The 20,149-nt window shown below is 39.2% G+C and overlaps 1 protein-coding gene across 1 annotated transcript in view; it reads right to left on the bottom strand.

Moving 5' to 3' along the window:
• Positions 1 to 20,149, bottom strand: part of LOC126474527 (protein scarlet-like) — a 392,530-nt gene that overhangs the window by 148,111 nt on the left and 224,270 nt on the right. The window contains exon 6 of the mRNA XM_050101997.1: positions 18,426 to 18,596. Coding sequence (XP_049957954.1) covers positions 18,426 to 18,596 — 171 coding nt within the window. The remainder of the gene's footprint in view (positions 1 to 18,425; positions 18,597 to 20,149) is intronic.

Below are 20,149 nucleotides of genomic sequence, written 5' to 3'. Positions count from 1 at the left end.
ACTACCAGAAAAAGTAATATGAATATTTCAGTACTTTGAAGACCTTTTAATAGCAGCTGAATCTGAGATATAATGACAGACAGTATCTTCTTGTTTTTCCTGACTTTGTGTCGTATCTTGACAGGCTCGGCATGTTATCTGGATTTGGCAGTATTAATGATAGAGGGCGCCGTATGCCCTTTCTGTCGCCACCCCTTCTCCCCGAACGCAATTTGTATATCCCATCTACGCGCTTGCAGTATTATCCCATATGATAGTGAGAACGTTTTTCGAAACGTTTTTTAATCCTGAAACTATGGGAACACGGTTACCAGCAAAATATCCACCTAGCCAGAAGTGGTAAACCGCCTAAAAACCACATACAGGCAGGCGAGCAACGCGGTTCTCGTCGTTAATTAAAAACAAAAAAAAAAAAAACAAAAAAGAAAACGGCTCTGAGCACAATGGGACTTAACGTCTGAGGTCATAAGTCCCGTAGAACTTAGAACTACTTAAACATAACTAACCTAAGGACATCACACACATTCATGTCCCCGAGACAGGATTCGTACCTGCGACCATAGCAGTCGCGCGGTTCCAGACTGTAGCGCCTAGAACCGCTGGGCCACTCCCGCCGGCCGTCGTTAATCAGCTGGGCTGTGCTGATCTGGGGCACCTCCCTGAATCCTGGGAGTGGCATGATAACGATTGCTGCTATGTGATGGAAGATGTAAGACTGAAATTTAAATCTCAATAGCTCGACAGGGATTTGATTGCCAGTCATCTCCGATTTGACTCCACTGGCAATGCGACACTTCACTCGGTTATTAGCGTCACGAGACAGAGCGCCATCGGCAGACGATCTGGATGACGTGATTTTGCGCTCTCAGCGCTCTCCAGCGGCATTTGCCAGCTTTATTTGCCTCGCGAACAATACAGTTTGTTCACGAAAACGGACGCGCGTAAAATTCCTAAATCCTTTATATCACGCATTTCCTCTCTTGCCCAAATGCTAGCCATGTTGTTCTGGCTACGGTATACATAAATAAAAACTTCAGTCTCCATGAACTCGCAATAACACGAAAAGAAAGATAAATGTCCGGGCAGTAAGGATACCAGCAAATAAAAGTTCATCAAATCGAACAAATCCACTACTGACAGAAAACGCACTAACATTTACAAAACATCAATTATACAGAAATTATTTCTGTTAAGTTCGTAAGAACGTCCCACAACCTTAGTAAAAGTAAAAGTGAGAAAAAAAATTAGGTACAACAGGATTCGAACCCCTGCCGACCTATTCTCTGGTCCATAAGGTGGTGCATTCACACATCACGCCACACTGTAGTTGAGTGGGATACGACTGTTACTTAATGCTATACTGTTCTGTAGGCTTGAACTGTCGAAATGCTATTAATTTACATTTAATTATAACAAATCCTAAAGAGAACGACAGATTTTTCATGAATATTCGCTGTTCTGTTGCCTTAAAATGACTTACTGTCACAACAAGCGGGTCACAACACGACAATAACTACATACGAAAATTCTTCAACCAGCAATATGACGTTTCCCGTCGTTTTATTTGCAACAAGACGTACTAGTAACGGTCCGTTCTTGCGACATTCAATGTGCCGGTGCTTAGAAACAGTACATATTAATGGGGTGTAAGACACAACATAACACAAAAAGTAAGGGCTTGTACTGAATACGACAAGTGCAATATGGCGTCTTGCTTGCTGCGGGCCTCAAGCTTTCTCCTTCTGACGTAGGGAACGTTTTTGCTTCTTACTGGTCCTACTTTGCGTGCCACGTCGCCGTAGTTTGTGTTTCGCGTGACGAAATGACTCCTCAACGTGATACAGATGGAAGTGATGTCACAAAACTCGTAGAGTGTCACGTTAACGTTAGCTATCTCGTGCCGTGTGCCGATGACTTTAGGCAACGCGATAATTGTACTGTCAGATTACCCGACGAGAAATGTAAACGGAGACTTTACGATGATCCTTCAGCATAAGTTTCATATCAGGTAATTTTCAGGAGATGTGGCCTATGAATTTACAAATTTAATTAAAAGTTGATGTCTAGGAACGTAGATGTCAGATAACCTTAGACGAACTGTTAACGGAAGACGTCTCGAGAGTGGAAGTCAGATTTTAAAGCACATTCAAGTTCCCTGTCAAAGTGCAGCTGACATTTGCGATGGAAATAGAAGAGATAAAAAAGAGTGCTAAAACAACGTCGCTTCTCATACGTTGTAAAGTCGCTCCTAAAAGACAAATGTTCAGCGGGATGTAGATCTCGCAGAGGAAAACAGACATTACGATTTTCTTGTTTCACGTCACGTTGCTAATGAGCAGCTAAAACCAGATGAAACAATTCTCCATGAAACGAGGTACACGTGTTACTACTGCTGGCATGTTTCTTGTACACGGATATCCTACAGTTTATACTGTAAGAAAGCAGAGTGTTTCCTTGCCAACAGCCTGATACTTGGAATGTGCTCATTACTTTCAAATGAGAACAACAGCATACTCAGTCAAGTTTTTCTTCATACTACATGGCACACGTGGGAAGCCCATGTCTAGAAAGACACGAATGATTTATGTTCAACCTACTTTCCATTAAATTTTCATTTCCGTGCGCGCAGTGGTTGAACTCAATTGGACATTTTCACATTTTTTTCTTAAGATGAAAGATGGGGTAATATCTGTGAACCTGGTCGTAGGTTAATAGTTTACGTGAATATTTGCTGTACGAAAGCAATGTGTGAAACGTTCTTACGGGTTGAGGTGGCGCAGTGATTAGCGCCCTGGTCTCGCATTTGGGAGGACAACTGTTCAAATCCGAAATCGGTCATCCGAATTCAGATTTTCCGTGATTTTCCTAAATCGCTCCTGGAAAATGTGTCCTATTTCCTTGCCAGTCCATGAAACATTTCGAGTCTGTGGCTAATGGCTCTGAGCACTATGGGACTTAACTTCTGAGGTCATCAGTCCCCTAGAACTTAGAACTACTTAAACCAAACTAACGTAAGGACATCACACACATCCATGCCCGATGCAGGATTCGAACCTGTACCGTAGCGGTCGCGCGGTTCCAGACTGTAGTGCCTAGAACCGCTCGGCCACCTCGGCCGGTATTCCGAGTCTGTGCTCCGTCTGTAATGACCCTGATGTCGACAGGACGTTAACGAATTATCTTCTTTCCTTCCATCGATGTAACGTTTTCGGACACTCATAACAATGAAATTTCATTTGTATTATATTGTTACATGTTCTGCATTGACACGTGTGAAATTTATCAGCGGAATAGCTTTATTTATATCTTTTTTTAAAGTGGTCCTAATGTGTTTGTTTCACTGAAATGGATGAACTGCAACAGTACCTCCTTAAGTGTTTCACTTAAGAACTATCAGAGTTAGGAGAAGTGGAGGGATGCTAAGGAAACCAGTATGGCTTACGGAAAGGGAAATCCATTAAGGTTTCCATCATTCAGTTATTGATTATGGTAAAAGTCACACCAGAACCTTATGGTACTGGGAATAATGGTGGAAATTGCGGAAGCGTTCGATAATTTCCGGTGACCTACCTTGTTCTTACAATTGTATGACTTGCAGTTAATTACTGATTTATACAAACAGTTAAGTGACTACTGTAGGTATCTGCAGGTCAGTAGTATATGCCGAGATAAAGTCATGCGGAAAGAAAAAAGAATGCTATGATGTCCACTGGGCTCTCTTTTGTGTCCCATGTTTTGATAATTAGGCACAGAGTCACTCCTATATAAATGAATGCAGCAGCAGATGTTAGAGTCTTTCTAGCTTATGGAGACGATGTGCTTCTAAACGTGAACGGATGACCTAAAAAACAGATATAATGGACAAGATTATAAATCAAATACTATATAATGTTATTTTATCCATATTGGATCTTGTGAACTCCGCGGCCGTTAATGATAGTTGGTGAATGACGCAACCAGCCACAAATACTTTTTAAATGTTTTAGTTTAGTGCCATAACCGGTTTTGGGCTACTATTCTCATCCTCATATGGCTAATATTTTTCGTTACAAAGCCGTTTTGATCAACAGCATGTCGTCTGCTCCACAATGCACAAGAATATTTAATTATTTAGTGCCACTTTATCAGTTGTTTCAGTAATAAAAATACTCTTAAGTGCTTGCACGTTTTTGATTTGTTTTGTTGTGGTCCACATCATTTTCCAGTTCGATGAATATGTTCTTGAATTCCACCACAGCACATCTACTATAAATAGATTACTGTGCCACACTTCACAATATTCTTAAAATATCTGTTGAGCATTGCAGACGTGTTATACACTTGTCATTCTTGTTTATAATGCATAGATTAACATCAAGCAAAGATATGAAGATATCATTCATTAAATATTGACCAAGTATTTAAACAGAGTGCAAGATGATAAGTGGAATTTGTCTCTTAGAGTAACTAGAAACATATATTCACGCCTTCCACCTAAGCCAATACATTCTAAATGAACAGTTAGAGCTAGGCAATGAGTTTTTTCTATATAAATTCTTTGGTCTGTTCACAGAGATCAAACACAAATTGACTGCTAACAGTCAAGCCACTGCAGTTTAAGATACCAGTATATAATTGTAAAAATACAAACTATAAAATGAGCAGATGTGTTGCTCTCATACCACCCTTCAACTTTTTAATTATATATATATATATATATATATATATATATATATATATATATATATGCACTATTTAAAGTATTTCATCAATAATTTCCAGTGACAGTAAAAATATCCCCAGAAAAAATCATTTATCTAACTATCTCTTAATAATATATTTACACTTAAGTTGCAAAAATCTTTTCTGTTATTAACAAGTTATGTTTTGCATATCCCACACATCATCTTTGCTCTGTTTACATCCTAGGCCAATATTAGTTTACAATATCTTTATATCGTTGATTAATGATAATTTTTGCATTTTAAACAAAAACATCAGGTTTATAAGACATGTACGATGCTCAACACGAATTTTGAGAATATTTTGAAATGTGCCACAGTAAGTTATTTACAATATATGTGCTCTGGTGGAATTCAAGAAAGTATACAACGAGCTAGCTCTGTCTATGGTGGAAAATCCTACGATCATAATTAGATGAGAGACCAAACAGAGACAACAAACATATTTATACATATCATGTTAAACTAAAAGCAGAATATCATAGGTATTTGTAAGTGAGTTAGTTACATGTTCCATAAATCATTTGAATGTTAGTGTGGTAGGAGTTTACAGGATATATATACAAGATGTATATACAAGATTTGTGGTATCATTAATGAAAACATTATTACATTATTTTCAGCCCTACTTAAGCAACTCTACTTAAAAATAATATATTTTTTATTTTATTTTGTAATACAAATTCGAACTTGGACTAGAAGGAGCTCTCCAGGAGAAAGGATTTTTAGGTTAAGTTTAAAACTTGTGTTGCTACCCATGAGACATTTTATGCCATTGGCCAATTCATCAAATATTTTTGCTGCTGCATGTTTAACTCTTTTATGAGCTACTGACAGTTTTAATAATGGGTAATAAAAGACATATTTCCTGTAGTGTTGAAAGTATAGACATAATTGTTCTTCTCAAAGTGTGATGGATCTTCTATGACTAATTTTATTCATGTATGTATATATTGTGATGAAGTATTTAAAATGTCTAATCTTGAAAGTGTTAAATACATCTTGACTATGGATTAATACCAAATATTATTCTTACTGCTCGCTCTTTCTTTTTAATTATTAGTTAACCAACAGAATTAGTACTTATGACATTATAGGGTGGAAACACGCAAAATATGTCAAGCATTCCAATATAAAGCAGGAGTGAAGACCAGTAACTGAGATTACTAAATTTTCCAATTTCTGTCTTGATTTGTGGTGACTGCTTTCTGACTACATTGTCCATTCTCCAACAACAAAGCCTTGGTTTCAGAATAGAGAATGTAGTCCAAAACTAGTCACTTTGTCAGAAATTGGAAAAAATAAGAGTGAGTGATATCACAAAAGTTTGATTTGTTTATTTCCAAAATTAGCAGTTATACAAAGAAGAACAGTAGCTGAACATAATTAATTGAGAGGCTCTAATATGTTTCTCCCAGTTCAAGTTTTATCTATGTACACCCAAAAATTTGGAGCATTCTGCTCCATGTACTGAGTCCTGTTCATGGGCTACATCAGTTGTACGTATCTGAATACAGTGTCTTTTCTCAAAATTTAGAAAGAGTCCACTCAGATAACCACTCAACAATTCTTTGAATCACATCATTAATAATCTATTCTATGGCTTTATCTCCAATAGGATTCATTATAACACTTGTACCGCATATAAAAAGTACCAATATTGCTTTCTAAATAGTAAGTGGAAGGTCATTCACATATATGTAACCAATAGGAGTGGAACCGAAATTAAACCCTGTGAGACTCCCTTTCCATTTTTTTTTCAGCCACTACAATTTTCTGCCAGTCCAAAAATCTCTCAGTTATTCAGTACAACATTTATTTGTTATGTATGATTCAAACCACTTATGTGTAAAGCCATCGATGTTTTGAGAGTGTAACGCACTCTACAAAATCAGCCACTTTAGAAAGTTCAGAAAAAAATAAGAACCTGTGATTTTTTATTATTTGATGCTTGTAATATTTGATAAGGGAATCCATACGTAACTTTCACAGTCAGGCACATGTGATATGCAAATCGTTTCTACTTAAATGTTAGACTACTCTCAAAAATCTATACATAGCATTCACAGTGAGTAGCTGTGATACACAAATTGTTTCTGCTTAAATGTAAGATCACTTACAAAACGGTTTACACGTGAGAAGTGTGTTGGAACACTGATTAGTAGATGTTTATATGAAACATGTTAACATTGGTAACATTGTTAATAGTTTATGTAATTTTCACCATTTCACGATGTACAGAGATTCACACTCGTTTTATGTTCCTGTATTTCTAGAGTGGAAAGGCTAATTTTTAACGATGACATGTTGGAAGATCTTAAAGTCCGACATGTGATGAACGAAAACCTTTTGTCATGCCACTTGAAAACGGGCCTCTTGAGAATGGCCCGAATACCAAAACTGGAACTGTGGAATAAATAATTTCTGCAATCAACAGCGAATATGATGTGTTTAAAAAAACTGTTTTTTAATTATGGTTAACAAACCATCTCTTCACAAAGTATCTGTATGTTGGCATTAGAATGTCCTTCAGACATACATATATGTCCTGATGATGGCAGACAAATTTGGTGGTGAAGTCGTCAACGAGAGTTTATCGTGTTCCTCAAACCAGTATAGTATGACTGTGATTTTCAGACATGGACAGTTATCTGGCTGCAGAATGCTGTCGCCATTGGGAAGGTTATGGAGAATGAACGGTAGACATGTTGTAAAGTGGGATTTTTGCTGTGTATAACAAGAATCTCTAACCAAAGATAAACTAAGCTTGGCGCAAACGCCGGCCGCGGTGGTCTAGCGGTTCTAGGCGCTCAGTCCGGAACCGCTCGGCTGCTACGGTCGCAGGTTCGAATCCTGCCTCGGGCATGGTTGTGAGCGATGTCTTTAGGTTAGTTAGGTTTAAGTAGTTCTAAGTTCTAGGGGACTGATGACCACAGATGTTAAGTCCCATAGCGCTCAGAGTCATTTGAACCATTTTTTTTTTTTTTGCGCAAACATCTTTCATACACAAGAGCATGCACACGAGGAGTTGCAAGTTGACAGAAAAATCGGATTTGTGAAGTGGCAAAGATGCGTGCAAAACATAGTGTATGAACCTCGTGGAACTAAAATTTCGAGCAAGCGATTGCAAATATAATGAGCTGTAGTTTGGGCCACAGTACAAAGATTATTTGAGAAGATGTCCAAAAATATTTAAGGAAGAAGAGTACTATGCAGCTAAATATATTCAATTTAGCTCAGGAATGGAAGGAAGCGCCTGTTGCCTAACACTGCCTTCATCAAATCATCATGGTGCGTCTATAGCAACTACACACCAAAGTAAGATTGTGCTGTTTCAGATATTTAGAAATATAAACGACGTATTGGAAACAGCAGTTTATAGTTACAGATATTTTGTTTACTTAACATTTTTTCATCGTCAATAATTATCACAAATAACCAATGCCAACAGTTGAACTGTGTTCCTATTACTGAAGTAACCGAGTGCCACATAAATGAGAAGACTTGCATTTTAAATTCATGAAAAAGTCAGAAAGTAAATCTTATACTTTGTTAACTCAATGACTAGTGAAACTTTATAATTTAACTGGCAATGTTGATTAATTTCTGCAAATTTAACTTCCTTCATTACCTTGTTTGAGAAAGAGACTTATTAATATTTAAATGTTTGTTGGACAAAATAATAGTATTTGATTTATTTCAACAGTGTTATATAATTTTGTGTATTCACGTGTAAGTTGTATGATTCATGAGTTCCATCCTTTCCATGTTGTCTATTTCCATTGCTGCTTAAAGTAACATATTCAATGATAATTTATCGTGTTTCTGGTAATGGTTCTTGTTTATTGAAAAGGAAATGATAAGTGGAACTTAAGATAGTAAGCATTATAGTGAAATAACATATCCCTCTCATTACCATGTTACAATCACAATTCATACATGACTTTTATTTTTGAATTATTATGAAGTGTCCAGTGTAATGCAAATTTACTTCCAATGCTCTCCAAATAATTTTCAGTAATTATTGAATAAGTTCGTATTTCCACTCAACATAATCAAATTTCTAACTTCTGCTAAACCATGAGTTGGCATCCATATCTGGATCTACACTGCTGTATAAAGACTACTCATTGTTTTACTTTGTTGCCAAAAATCTCGAAACGTTCTTGACTGATTTACTTCAAGTTTGTACACAACAGTGTAATAAACATTTACATGAAAATAGGCTACATATACTTTTAATACATATTATAAATAAATAGGTTTACTATATAAAGACTAGCCATTGCATGACATTGTTACCAAAAATCTTGAATAGTTTCTGCTCAGTTTACTTCAGACTTTAACATGGTAGTCTAATGAACATTTGGACACACACACACAATATATGCAATGAAAAGTTGTTAGCAAAGATCAAAAACTCTACTTGACTGAGTTACTTCAAATATTTATAGGATGATCTAATAAACATTCTGAAATACGTAAGCTGGATATGTCTTTCATATTTCAATATATATATATATATATATATATATATATATATATATATATATATATATATATATATATATATATATATTGACAGCAAAAATCGCAGAAGAATCTTGACTTATTGACATCATATTTTTTCCCAGTCTTCTAAAAAAGCTTTGGATTAACATTGGTTAAATATTTTAATACATACGGTATATCAGCATATACATACTATATTAAATGGAAATGTTATTAGCAAAAATTTCAAAACATTCTTGACTGCTATGGTTCAAATTCTTAAACATTAATCTAACAAACAGCTTGATGGCCATAGGCTACAGATTTTTAACATATAGAGTATATAAATATACATATGTAATATATAAAGGCTAAACATTGTGAGCAAAGATGTCAAAAGTTTGTGATTAAATAAGTCCGATTTTTCGTGATACTAGTAAACAGCTGGATGTACCCAGACTTTATATTTTCAATGTTTGTACTATATCAAATTACATATAATATACAGAAGGGGTACATTGTTAGTAAAAATCTTGCAAAATGCTTGGCCAATTTACTTAAAATTTGTACATAATGCTCTAAAAAAGTTCGTATTATATAGGCTATAAATTTTTTTAAACAATAATTTGCAAGTTTCATATCAAAACCGACTGTGAGAACGCTGCACTGTGTTGTGCTGAACTGTAAAAATGTGCGGTTTCATTCACTTCTTTGCACTCATTTTTAACTGCGATAGCAGGCCATTTAAATCATTAGATGAATGGTTCCTCTGAGATACAGATTCTTCCTCTTTATCTGTACTATCAAACAAAAATTGTACTCACAAAAGTGCATTGTCTTGTTTCCTTTCTCGCAGTTGGTATTAACAGAAAATAGGTGAGTGCCAGAAATCACATACATTTTGACTGTTGTGGTTACTTAGACCATTCATATATCAAAACATTTACAGCTCTCTGCTGGGTCTCAGTTATCTGTTTAGTAAATACATTTTTGTGACAAAGTTCCAACAGTAGATGCTACGTGGCGTCATATAGTGCCGATTTTCAGGGCCAACATCTGGCTAATCTGTACATACTTATAATTTTATATGAAAAATTGCGTTAAAATCTGGTTGTGCAAAATTCACCAATATCACATCACTGCAAGATCATCGGTGTTTTCAACTATTCAACGATATCATCTACATAACTTGATTAATTCTGAAAACAGAATTAATTGTTGTGGCCCTCAGTCAAAAGACTGGTTTGATGCAGCTCTATTATGCTACTCTATCCTGTGCCAGCTTCTTCATCTCCCAGTACCTACTGCAACCTGCATCCTGTATTCATCTCTTGGTCTTCCTCTACGATTTTTACTGTCCACGTTGCCCTCCAATACCAATTCGTGATCCCATGATGCCTCAGAATATGTCCTACCAACCGATCCCATCTTCTAGTCAAGCTGAGCCACAGACTTCTCTTCTCTCCAATTCTGTTCAGTACCTTCTCATAAGTTATGTGATCTACCCATCTAATCTTCAGCATTCTTCTGTAGCAACACATTTCGAAAGCTTCTATTCTATTCTTGTCTAAACTATTTACCGTCCACATTTCACTTCCGTACATGACAACACTCCATACAAATACTTCCAGAAACAATTTCCTGACACTTAAATCTATACTCGATGTTAACAAATTTCCCTTCTTCAGAAACGCTTTCCTTGCCATTGCCAATCTACATTTTATATCCTCCCTACTTCGACCATCGTCAGTTATTTTGCTCCCCAAATAGCAATACTCATTTATTACTTTAAGCGTCTCATTTCCTAATCAAATTTCCGCAGAATCACCCGATTTAAATCGACTACATTCCATTATCCTCGTTTTGCTTTTTTTTATGTTCATCTTAATTCCTCCTTTCAAGAAACTGCCCATTCCATTCAGCTGCTCTTCCATATCCTTTGCTGTCTCTGACAGAATTACAGTGTCGTCGGCGAAACTCAAAGTTTTTATTACTTCGCCATGGATTTTAGTTCCCACCCCGAATTTTTCTTTTGTTTCCTTTACTGCTTGCTCAATATACGAATTGAATAACATCGGGGATAGGCTACAACCCTGTCTCACACCCTTCCCAACCACTGCGACCCTTTCATGCCCCTCGACTTTTATAACTGCCATCTGGTTTCTGTACAAATTTTAAATAGCCTTTCGCTACCTGTATTTTACCCCTGCCACCTTCAGAATTTGAAAGAGAGTATTCCAGTCAACATTGTCAAAAGCTTTCTCTAAGTTTACAAATGCTAGAAACGTAGGTTTGCCTTTCCTTAATCTATTTCCTAAGATAAGTCATAGGGTCAGTACTGCCTCACGTATTCCCACATTTCTATGGAATCCAGACAGATCTTCCCCGAGATCGGCTTCTACCAGTTTTTCCATTCGTCGTAAAGAATTCGAGTTAGTATTTTGGGGCTGTGACTTTTAAATTGATAGTTCGGTAATTTTCACATCTGTCAACACCTGCGTTCTTTGAGATTGGAATTATTATATTCTTCTTGAATTCTGAGAGTGTTTCGCCTGTCTCATACATCTCGCTCACTAGATAGTGGAGTTTTGTTAGGCTTGGCTCTCCCAAGGTATTCAGTAGTTCTAATGGAATGTTGTCTACTCCTGGGGCCTCCTTTCTACTTAGGTCTTTCAGTGCTCTGTCAAACTGTTGAGGCCGTATCATATCTCCTATTTCATCTTCATCTACATTCTCTTCCATTTCTATAATACTGTCCTCAAGAACATTGCCTTGGATAGACCCTCTATATACTCCTTCCACCTTTCTGCTTTCCCTTCTTTGCTTAGAACTGGGTTTCCATCTGAGCTCTTGATATTCATGCAACTGGTTCTCTTTTCTCCAAAGGTCTCTTTAATTTTCCTATAGGCAGTATCTATCTTACCCCTAGTGATGTGCGCCTCTACATCCCTATATTTATCCTCTAGTCATCCCTGCCTATCCATTTTGCACTTCCTGTCGATCTTATTTTTGAGACGTTTGTATTCCTTTTTGTCTGCTTCATCTACTGCATTTTTGTATTTTCTCCTTTCATCAATTAAATTCAATATCTCTTCTGTTACCCAAGGATTTCTACAGGGCTATTACAAATGATTGAAGCGATTTCATAAATTCACTGTAGCTCCGTTCATTGACATATGGTCACGACACACTACAGATACGTAGAAAAACTCATAAAGTTTTGTTCGGCTGAAGCCGCACTTCAGGTTTCTGCCGCCAGAGCGCTCGAGAGTGCAGTGAGACAAAATGGCGACAGGAGCCGAGAAAGTGTATGTCGTGCTTGAAATGCACTCACATCAGTCAATCATAACAGTGCAACGACACTTCAGGACGAAGTTCAACAAAGATCCACCAACTGCTAACTCCATTCGGTGATGGTATGCGCAGTTTAAAGCTTCTGGATGCCTCTGTAAGGGGAAATCAACGGGTCGGCCTGCAGTGAGCGAAGAAACGGTTGAACGCGTGCAGGCAAGTTGCACGCGTAGCCCGCGGAAATCGACGAATAAAGCAAGCAGGGAGCTAAACGTACCACAGCCGACGGTTTGGAAAATCTTACGGAAAAGGCTAAAGCAGAAGCCTTACCGTTTACAATTGCTACAAGCCCTGACACCCGATGACAAAGTCAAACGCTTTGAATTTTCGGCGCGGTTGCAACAGCTCATGGAAGAGGATGCGTTCAGTGCGAAACTTGTTTTCAGTGATGAAGCAACACTTTTTCTTAGTGGTGAAGTGAACAGACACAATGTGCGAATCTGGTCGGTAGAGAATCCTCACGCATTCGTGTAGCAAATTCGTATTTCACCAAAAGTTAACGTGTTTTGTGCAATCTCACGGTTTAAAGTTTACGGCCCCATCTTCTGCGAAAAAAACGTTACAGAACATGTGTATCTGGACATGCTGGAAAATTTGCTCATGCCACAACTGGAGACCGACGGCGCCGACTTCATCTTTCAACAGGATGGTGCTCCACCACACTTCCATCATGATGTTCGGCATTTCTTAAACAGGAGATTGGAACACCGATGGATCGGTCGTGGTGGAGATCATGATCAGCAATTCATGTTATGGCCTCCACGCTCTCCTGACTTAACCCCATGCGATTTCTTTCTGTGGGGTTATGTGAAAGATTAAGTGGTTAAACCTCCTCTGCCAAGAAACATGCCAGAACTGCGAGCCCACATCAACGATGCTTTCGAAATCATTGATGGGGACATGCTGCGCCCAGTGTGGGAAGAACTTGATTATCGGCTTGATGTCTGCCGAATCACTAAAGGGGCACATATCGAACATTTGTGAACGCCTAAAAAAACTTTTTGAGTTTTTGTATGTGTGTGCAAAGCATTGTGAAAATATCTCAAATAATAAAGTTATTGTAGAGCTGTGAAATCGCTTCAATCATTTGTAATAACCCTGTATTAGCCCTGATATTTTTACCTACTTGATCCTCTGCTGCCTCAACAATTTCATCTCTCAAAGCTACTCATTCGTCTTCTACTTTATTTCTTCCCCCCATTCTTGTCAATCGTTCCCTAATGCTCTCCCTGAAACTCTCTACAACCTCTGGTTCTTTCATTTTGTCCAGATCACATCTCCTCAAATTCCCACCTTTTTCAAGTCCACATTTGCCCCTGGAAATGTCTTACAATTTAAAACCTGGTCCCTGAATCTTTTTGTTACCATTACATAATATGTCTGAGACCATCCAGCATCTCCAGGCTTCTTCCATGTATAAAACCTACTTTCATGATTCTTGTACCAAGTGTTAGCTATGATTAAGTTGTGCTTTGTGCAAAATTCTACCTGGTGGCTTCCTCTTTCATTCCTTAGTCCCATTCCATATTCACCTACTACGTTTCCTTCTCTTCCTTTTCCTACTATCGAGTTCCAGTCACCCATGATCACTAAATTTTCGTCTCCCTTCAGTATGTGAATTATTTCATCTCATTATACATTTCATCAATCTCTTTGTCCTCTGTGGAACTAGTTGGCATATAAACTTGTACTACTGTGGTAGGCGTGGGTTTGCGTATCTGTCTTGGTCACAATAATGCGTTCACTATGCTGTTTGTAGTAGCTTACCTGCACTCCTATTTTTCGATTTATTATTAAACCTACTCCTACATTACCCCTATTTGATTTTGTATTTATAACCCTGTATTCACCTGTCCAGAAGTCTTGTTCCTCCTGCCACAGAACATCACTAATTCCCACTATATCTAACTTTAACCAATCCTTTTTAAATTTTCTAACCTACCTGCCTTATTAAGGGATCTGAAATTCCACGCTCCATTCCGTAGAACGCCAGTTTTCTTTCTCGTGATAATGGCGTCCTCCTTAGTAGTCCCCTCCCAGAGATCCGAATGGGGGACTATTTCACCTCCGGGAATATTTTATCCAAGAGGACGCCATCATCACTTAACCATACAGTAAAGCTGAATGCCCTCAGGAAAAATTACAGCTGTAGTTTCCCCTTGCTTTCAGCCGTTCGCAGTACCAGCACAGCAGGGCCGTTTTGGTTAGTGTTACAAGGCCAGATCAGTCAATCATCCAGACTGTTGCCCTGCAACTACTGAAAAGGATGCTGCCCCTCTTCAGGAACCACACACTTTTCTGGCCTCTGAACAGATAGCCCTTCATTGTGGTTGCACCTACGGTATGGCTATCTGTATTGCTGAGGCACGCAAGTCTCCTCACCAACGCCAAGGTCCATGGTTAATGGGGGTATATATATATATATATATAGTAGGGTCATATGCATGATTTCTCTCTTTCATGCCTACTATGATCACTGGAATTTCAGGTGCACTGTTTATTGAACAGTCTTGGTGCCAATGACAATGTGGAACTGAGGAAAAGAAAAATTAACTGTTGGTATATAGACGAACGCTCATTCATAGTTGTTAATGTACCTGCAAACCATTTCAGTCATATATTCCTCAAATTACAAGCTGTTTTGTTTCAGGCAGTGATTCAGATATAGCAAACAGTGTCAAATATCACTGGAGGCAAGGAATAAAGTTTATTTGACCACAAGTGCCAGATATAGACTCGATAAATAAAGAGCAGATAACCATAGTTGTAACTGAACTGGTCGTTTTGAAATGAGGATTTAAACTTAAGAAAGATACAATTGAAGAAATTATACTCAAGTAAATTTTGACCCTTGTGTGTACGTTACTCCCTGCTAGTATATGTTTGATTTATGTACTGTAGTACGTTTCTTTTGAGGCTTAATAAAACACATAATAAAATCTTAGATCACTTTATTTATCCTTGAGGGGTCGAAATCACATTTATGTTTTTTTGAAATACTGATCACAAATGAAATGGAAGTTAACAGTTGTGGTGAAAGTATAGGCCAGTCAATTTATCCCTAAATCCATGTCAGCCCTGACTACCTAGAATTTTTTCATTACTTCCTCTGCATTTAAGAAAAATGTATTGTACTAATTAGAGTACAATATTTTCGTAAAAGCCCATACGGTTACTAACATAAATTAAAAAAGAGTCATGATAATCACATTTGAAATGGAATATCTGTCACACTATAACTTGTTTACAGTAGCTTTTGTGGTTTATTGGCTTATCATTAGAGTACTTCTACGGAATATGAATCTTCCAAAAGTTGTTATACTATGTCCTCGCAGATTAACTATGAACAATACTGTCATTGAAGTTACTATCTTCACAGATGCTGCAGCTGGATAGCTGTCTCTTACATATCCAATGAGGCCAATCATTTTCCCATTCATTTTAAATGATCTAAACTCGCAATCAAGGTTTCGTTTGCAATGACAATAAACAAGGCTCAAGGTCAGAGAGACGGTGGTAAAGGAGATAGACACAGAGAAAGGTGCGGTGGAGGAGAAAGTTAGTTAGAGGGGGGGGGGGGGGGGATGGAGGAGGTTGCGAGAGCGGGCGTAGAAGGATATGGACAAAGAGAGAGGAGTAGAGGAGATGGACAAAGAGAGGGGCCAGAAGGGGATTAGGGCGTTTATCCATTTCTGACACGTGTTAAGCAATTGCAAAGCGTTTCCATATTCGCTAGCTATTTCAGCTCTAGTTTTCCTCAATTTTAGTACAATATTAATAACATTCTCATTAAGTACAAAAAACAAAATAACACAATTGGACTGTTTTCTACTGTCGATCTTCATTAGAACTATGTATTTCGCTGGCGTAATAAATTTCAGTTTGACACTTATTTGCATTCTGCACGTTTGAAACTCTTTGGAATAGATCCTCTTCTCTGAAAATTAGAGAACATTAGATACATGCGTCATTTAATTAGTAGAGAGTATAGACACGGTACAAGAGAATTTTCCCATTTCGGCCTCTATCGTCGCTCGAATGATTCGTCATTCGTCTCTGCTCCGTTTATATACTAGGAGATTTTATTAAAGTGCAGCTACTAAAAGAGGTCCACTGTGAACTGAAACTATCTGATGGCAGACAAAGTTGGTAGATATGCTAATACGTTAATACAGAACCGATTTATGCTGAAAAAGAAATAGTTTTAATTTTGGCCGCTAGGTGCAAGTCGCCACTGCATAGCACCTCGTCAACGTCTCCAGTGCTCCAATTGAACAAACTTTGCAAGCGGTTGTTAATAATAAAATCAAAAATAGGCCTTTGTCCCTTGTGTGACATTATCTGTCCACTTCCCGTTCCTAATCCAATAACATATGAAAACATTTACACTGAAGCGCTGAAGGAACTTGTATAGGCCTGCGTATTCAAAAAACAGAGATATATAAACAGGCAGAATACGGCGTTGCGGTCGGCAACGCCTACGTGAGACAACAAGTGTCTAGCGCAGTTCACAGATGGGTTACTACTGCTACAATGGCAGGTTATCAATATTTAGGTGACTCTGAACGTGGTGCTACAGCAGGAGCACGATCGATTGGATACAGCATCTCCGAAACAGCGATGAAGTGGAGATTCCCCCTTACGACCATTTCACGAGTGTACCGTGAATATCAGGAATCTGGTAAAACACCAAATGTCTGACATCGCTGTGGCCTCAAAAATATCCTGCAAGAATGGGAACAACGACGACTGAAGGAATCGTTCAGCGTTACAGAAGTCCAACCCTTCCGCAAATAGCTGAAGATTTCAAGGCTGGGCCATCAACAAGTGTCCGCGTGCGAACCATTCAACAAAACATCATCGATATGAGCTTTCGCCGAAGACCCACCCGTGTACCCTTGATGACTGCACGATGCAAAACATTACTCCTCGCCTAAGCTCTTCAAAACCGACATGGGGCTATTAATAACTGGCAACACGTTGCCTGGTCGCACGAGTCTCGTTTCAAATTGTATCGAGTGGATGGACTTGTACGGGTATGGATGCAACCTCACGAATCCATGCACCCTGATTGTCAGCAGGGGACTGTTCAAGCTGCTGGAGGCTCTGTAATGGTGTGCAGAGTGTGTAGTTATAGCGATGTGGGTCCCCTGATACGTCTAGATAAGACTCTGACGGGTGACACGTACATATGCATCCTGTCTGATCACCTGCGTCCCTTCATGTCCATTGTGCATTCCAACGGACTTGGGCAATTCCAGCAGTACAGTGCGATACCCCAAACGTCCAGAATTGCTACAGAGTGGCTCCAGGAACACCCTTCTGATTTTAAACACTTCCGCTGGCCACCAAATTCGCCAGACATATTATTGAACATATCTGCGATGCCTTGCAACGTGCTGTTCAGAAGAGATCTCCACCCCCTTCTACTCTTAAGGTTTTATGGTTAGCCCTGCAGGATTCATTGTGTCAATTCCTTCCAGCACTACTTTGGACTTAAGTCGTGTTACGGCATTTCGTGCTAGCGGGGGTCCTACACGATATTAGGCAGGTGTACCAGTTTCTTTGGCTCTTCGGTGTATATACGTCTCTCTTGCATTCACATAGCCAGATTGTCACCTCGTGACCAAAATCTTATCTAGGTTTTTTACAACGTAAATCGGTTTCACATTAACGCACTAGAATATCTACCAAGTTGCACTACCATACATTGCAGCCCACACACTGGCCTCTGAGTAGCTGCCCTTTAATACTGCGTCACGTGGCTGCAACGCCACTAACGATACTGAGTTTCGCGGTGAGCTGTGATCTCAGTTTTGGCTCACCAGTGTAGAAGTGAGCTGAGCAGCGCTTGCCGCTTACCTCGGTGGCGAAGGCGAGCCGCTTGCGCTCTCCGCCGGACAGCACCTTGCGCGCGCCCGGCTCCCCGATGAGCGTGTCGGCACGGTGCGCCAGCCCCAGCGCCTTCAGCAGCGACTGGACGCGCAGCTCGCGCATGTCTCGCGGAACGCCGCGGTCCATCTTGAGGTGCGCCTGCAGCACAACACGCCAGCAGCCTCCTGTAAGCGAGCTGCCTCTGCACCACCGACACGATTACACTCTCACAACGCACCTAACACTAACATTTCTTGCGTATTTCTCTACAGAATATATGAAATTCTTACACATGTAACAATAATCCACCAGAGCTGTTTGTTAAAATTATATTTATTCCTACCTGTTTCGTGCGATGTCTCATTGCCAAGCAGTAGTAACTAGTACCAGTAAATGTGTGATAAGATATAAATGGAAAACGTTGACGTTGCTACCAAAAATTTCGAAAAGTTCTTGATCAATTTACATCAAGTATTTACACGGAATTCTAATAAACTTTAGGAGGGACATAGGCTATATATATATATATATATATATATATATATATATATATATATATATATATATATATATATATAAAAGAGACTCCTCAAAGCAATTGTCAAAATGGGACAGAAATTGGTAGCTGTGATGTACATGTACAGACAACCAAACAAACGTTCACAATTTCAGAAAAATTGGATGATTTATTCAACAGAAAGAGCTTCACAAATTGAGCAAGTTAATAACGTATTGGCCATCTACAAGCAGTTAATAGAGTTATTGAATCGCTTCTGAGGGATATCTTGCAGCGTTCTGCCCAATTGTGGTGATAGAGCACTCCGTCTTCAGGCGACAAGTGGCCCATCGGGACCATCCGACCGCCGTGTCATCCTCAGTTGAGGATGCGGATAGGAGGGTCGTCTCGTCAGCATACCGCTCTCCCGGTCTTGACCGAAGCCGCTACTATTTGGTAAAGTAGCTCCTCAATTGGCATCACGTGGCTCAGTGCACTCCGATAAATGGCAACAGCGCACGGCGGTATGGATGGTCACCCATCCAAGTGCCGACCAGCGCTTAACTTCGGTGATCTCACGGGAACCGGTGTATCCACTGCGGCAAGGCCGTTGCCAATTGTGGTGATAGATCGTCAAAATCGCGAGCTGGTTGTTAGGTGACAGTCTGGTTGTTGATCAACGTCCAGAGCGTTTCCGTATATGACTCAATTCGAAGTGCAACTCATCATTAAAGACAATTCTACTCCAGTCAATGACGTTCCATGACGAAAACTTGTCTGGAGACGACCCGGACAACAGTGACATATCAACCTGACTCTCGCCCGACGTACGGCCCGACAAACAGAAGTCATGGTCAGGAGTGGTATTTCTTTTCATAGCAGGATCCCTTTGGTTGTCATCCGACGTATTCTTATTACACAGCAATGCGTTAACGATTTTGTACGCCCCGTTTTGTTGCCCTTCATGGCAAGCCATCCCGGGCTTACATTTCAGCAAGGTAATGCCCGCCCGCACACGGCGACAGGCTCAATTGCTTGTCTTCGTGCTTGACAAACCCTGCCTTGGGCAGCCAGACCGCCGGATCTTCCTCCAATTTGAGGACATTTGTAGGATTTATAGGCAGGACCCTCCAGCTTTCTCTGGACAACTGGATTTAATTTGGCACGATATCCCTCCGGAGGACGTCCAGAAACTCGGTCAATCAATACCAATCGA

Source organism: Schistocerca serialis, chromosome 4 (genome assembly GCF_023864345.2).
Source record: "Schistocerca serialis cubense isolate TAMUIC-IGC-003099 chromosome 4, iqSchSeri2.2, whole genome shotgun sequence".
Taxonomy (NCBI): domain Eukaryota; kingdom Metazoa; phylum Arthropoda; class Insecta; order Orthoptera; family Acrididae; genus Schistocerca; species Schistocerca serialis.
This window is presented reverse-complemented; position numbering and strand designations above follow the sequence as displayed.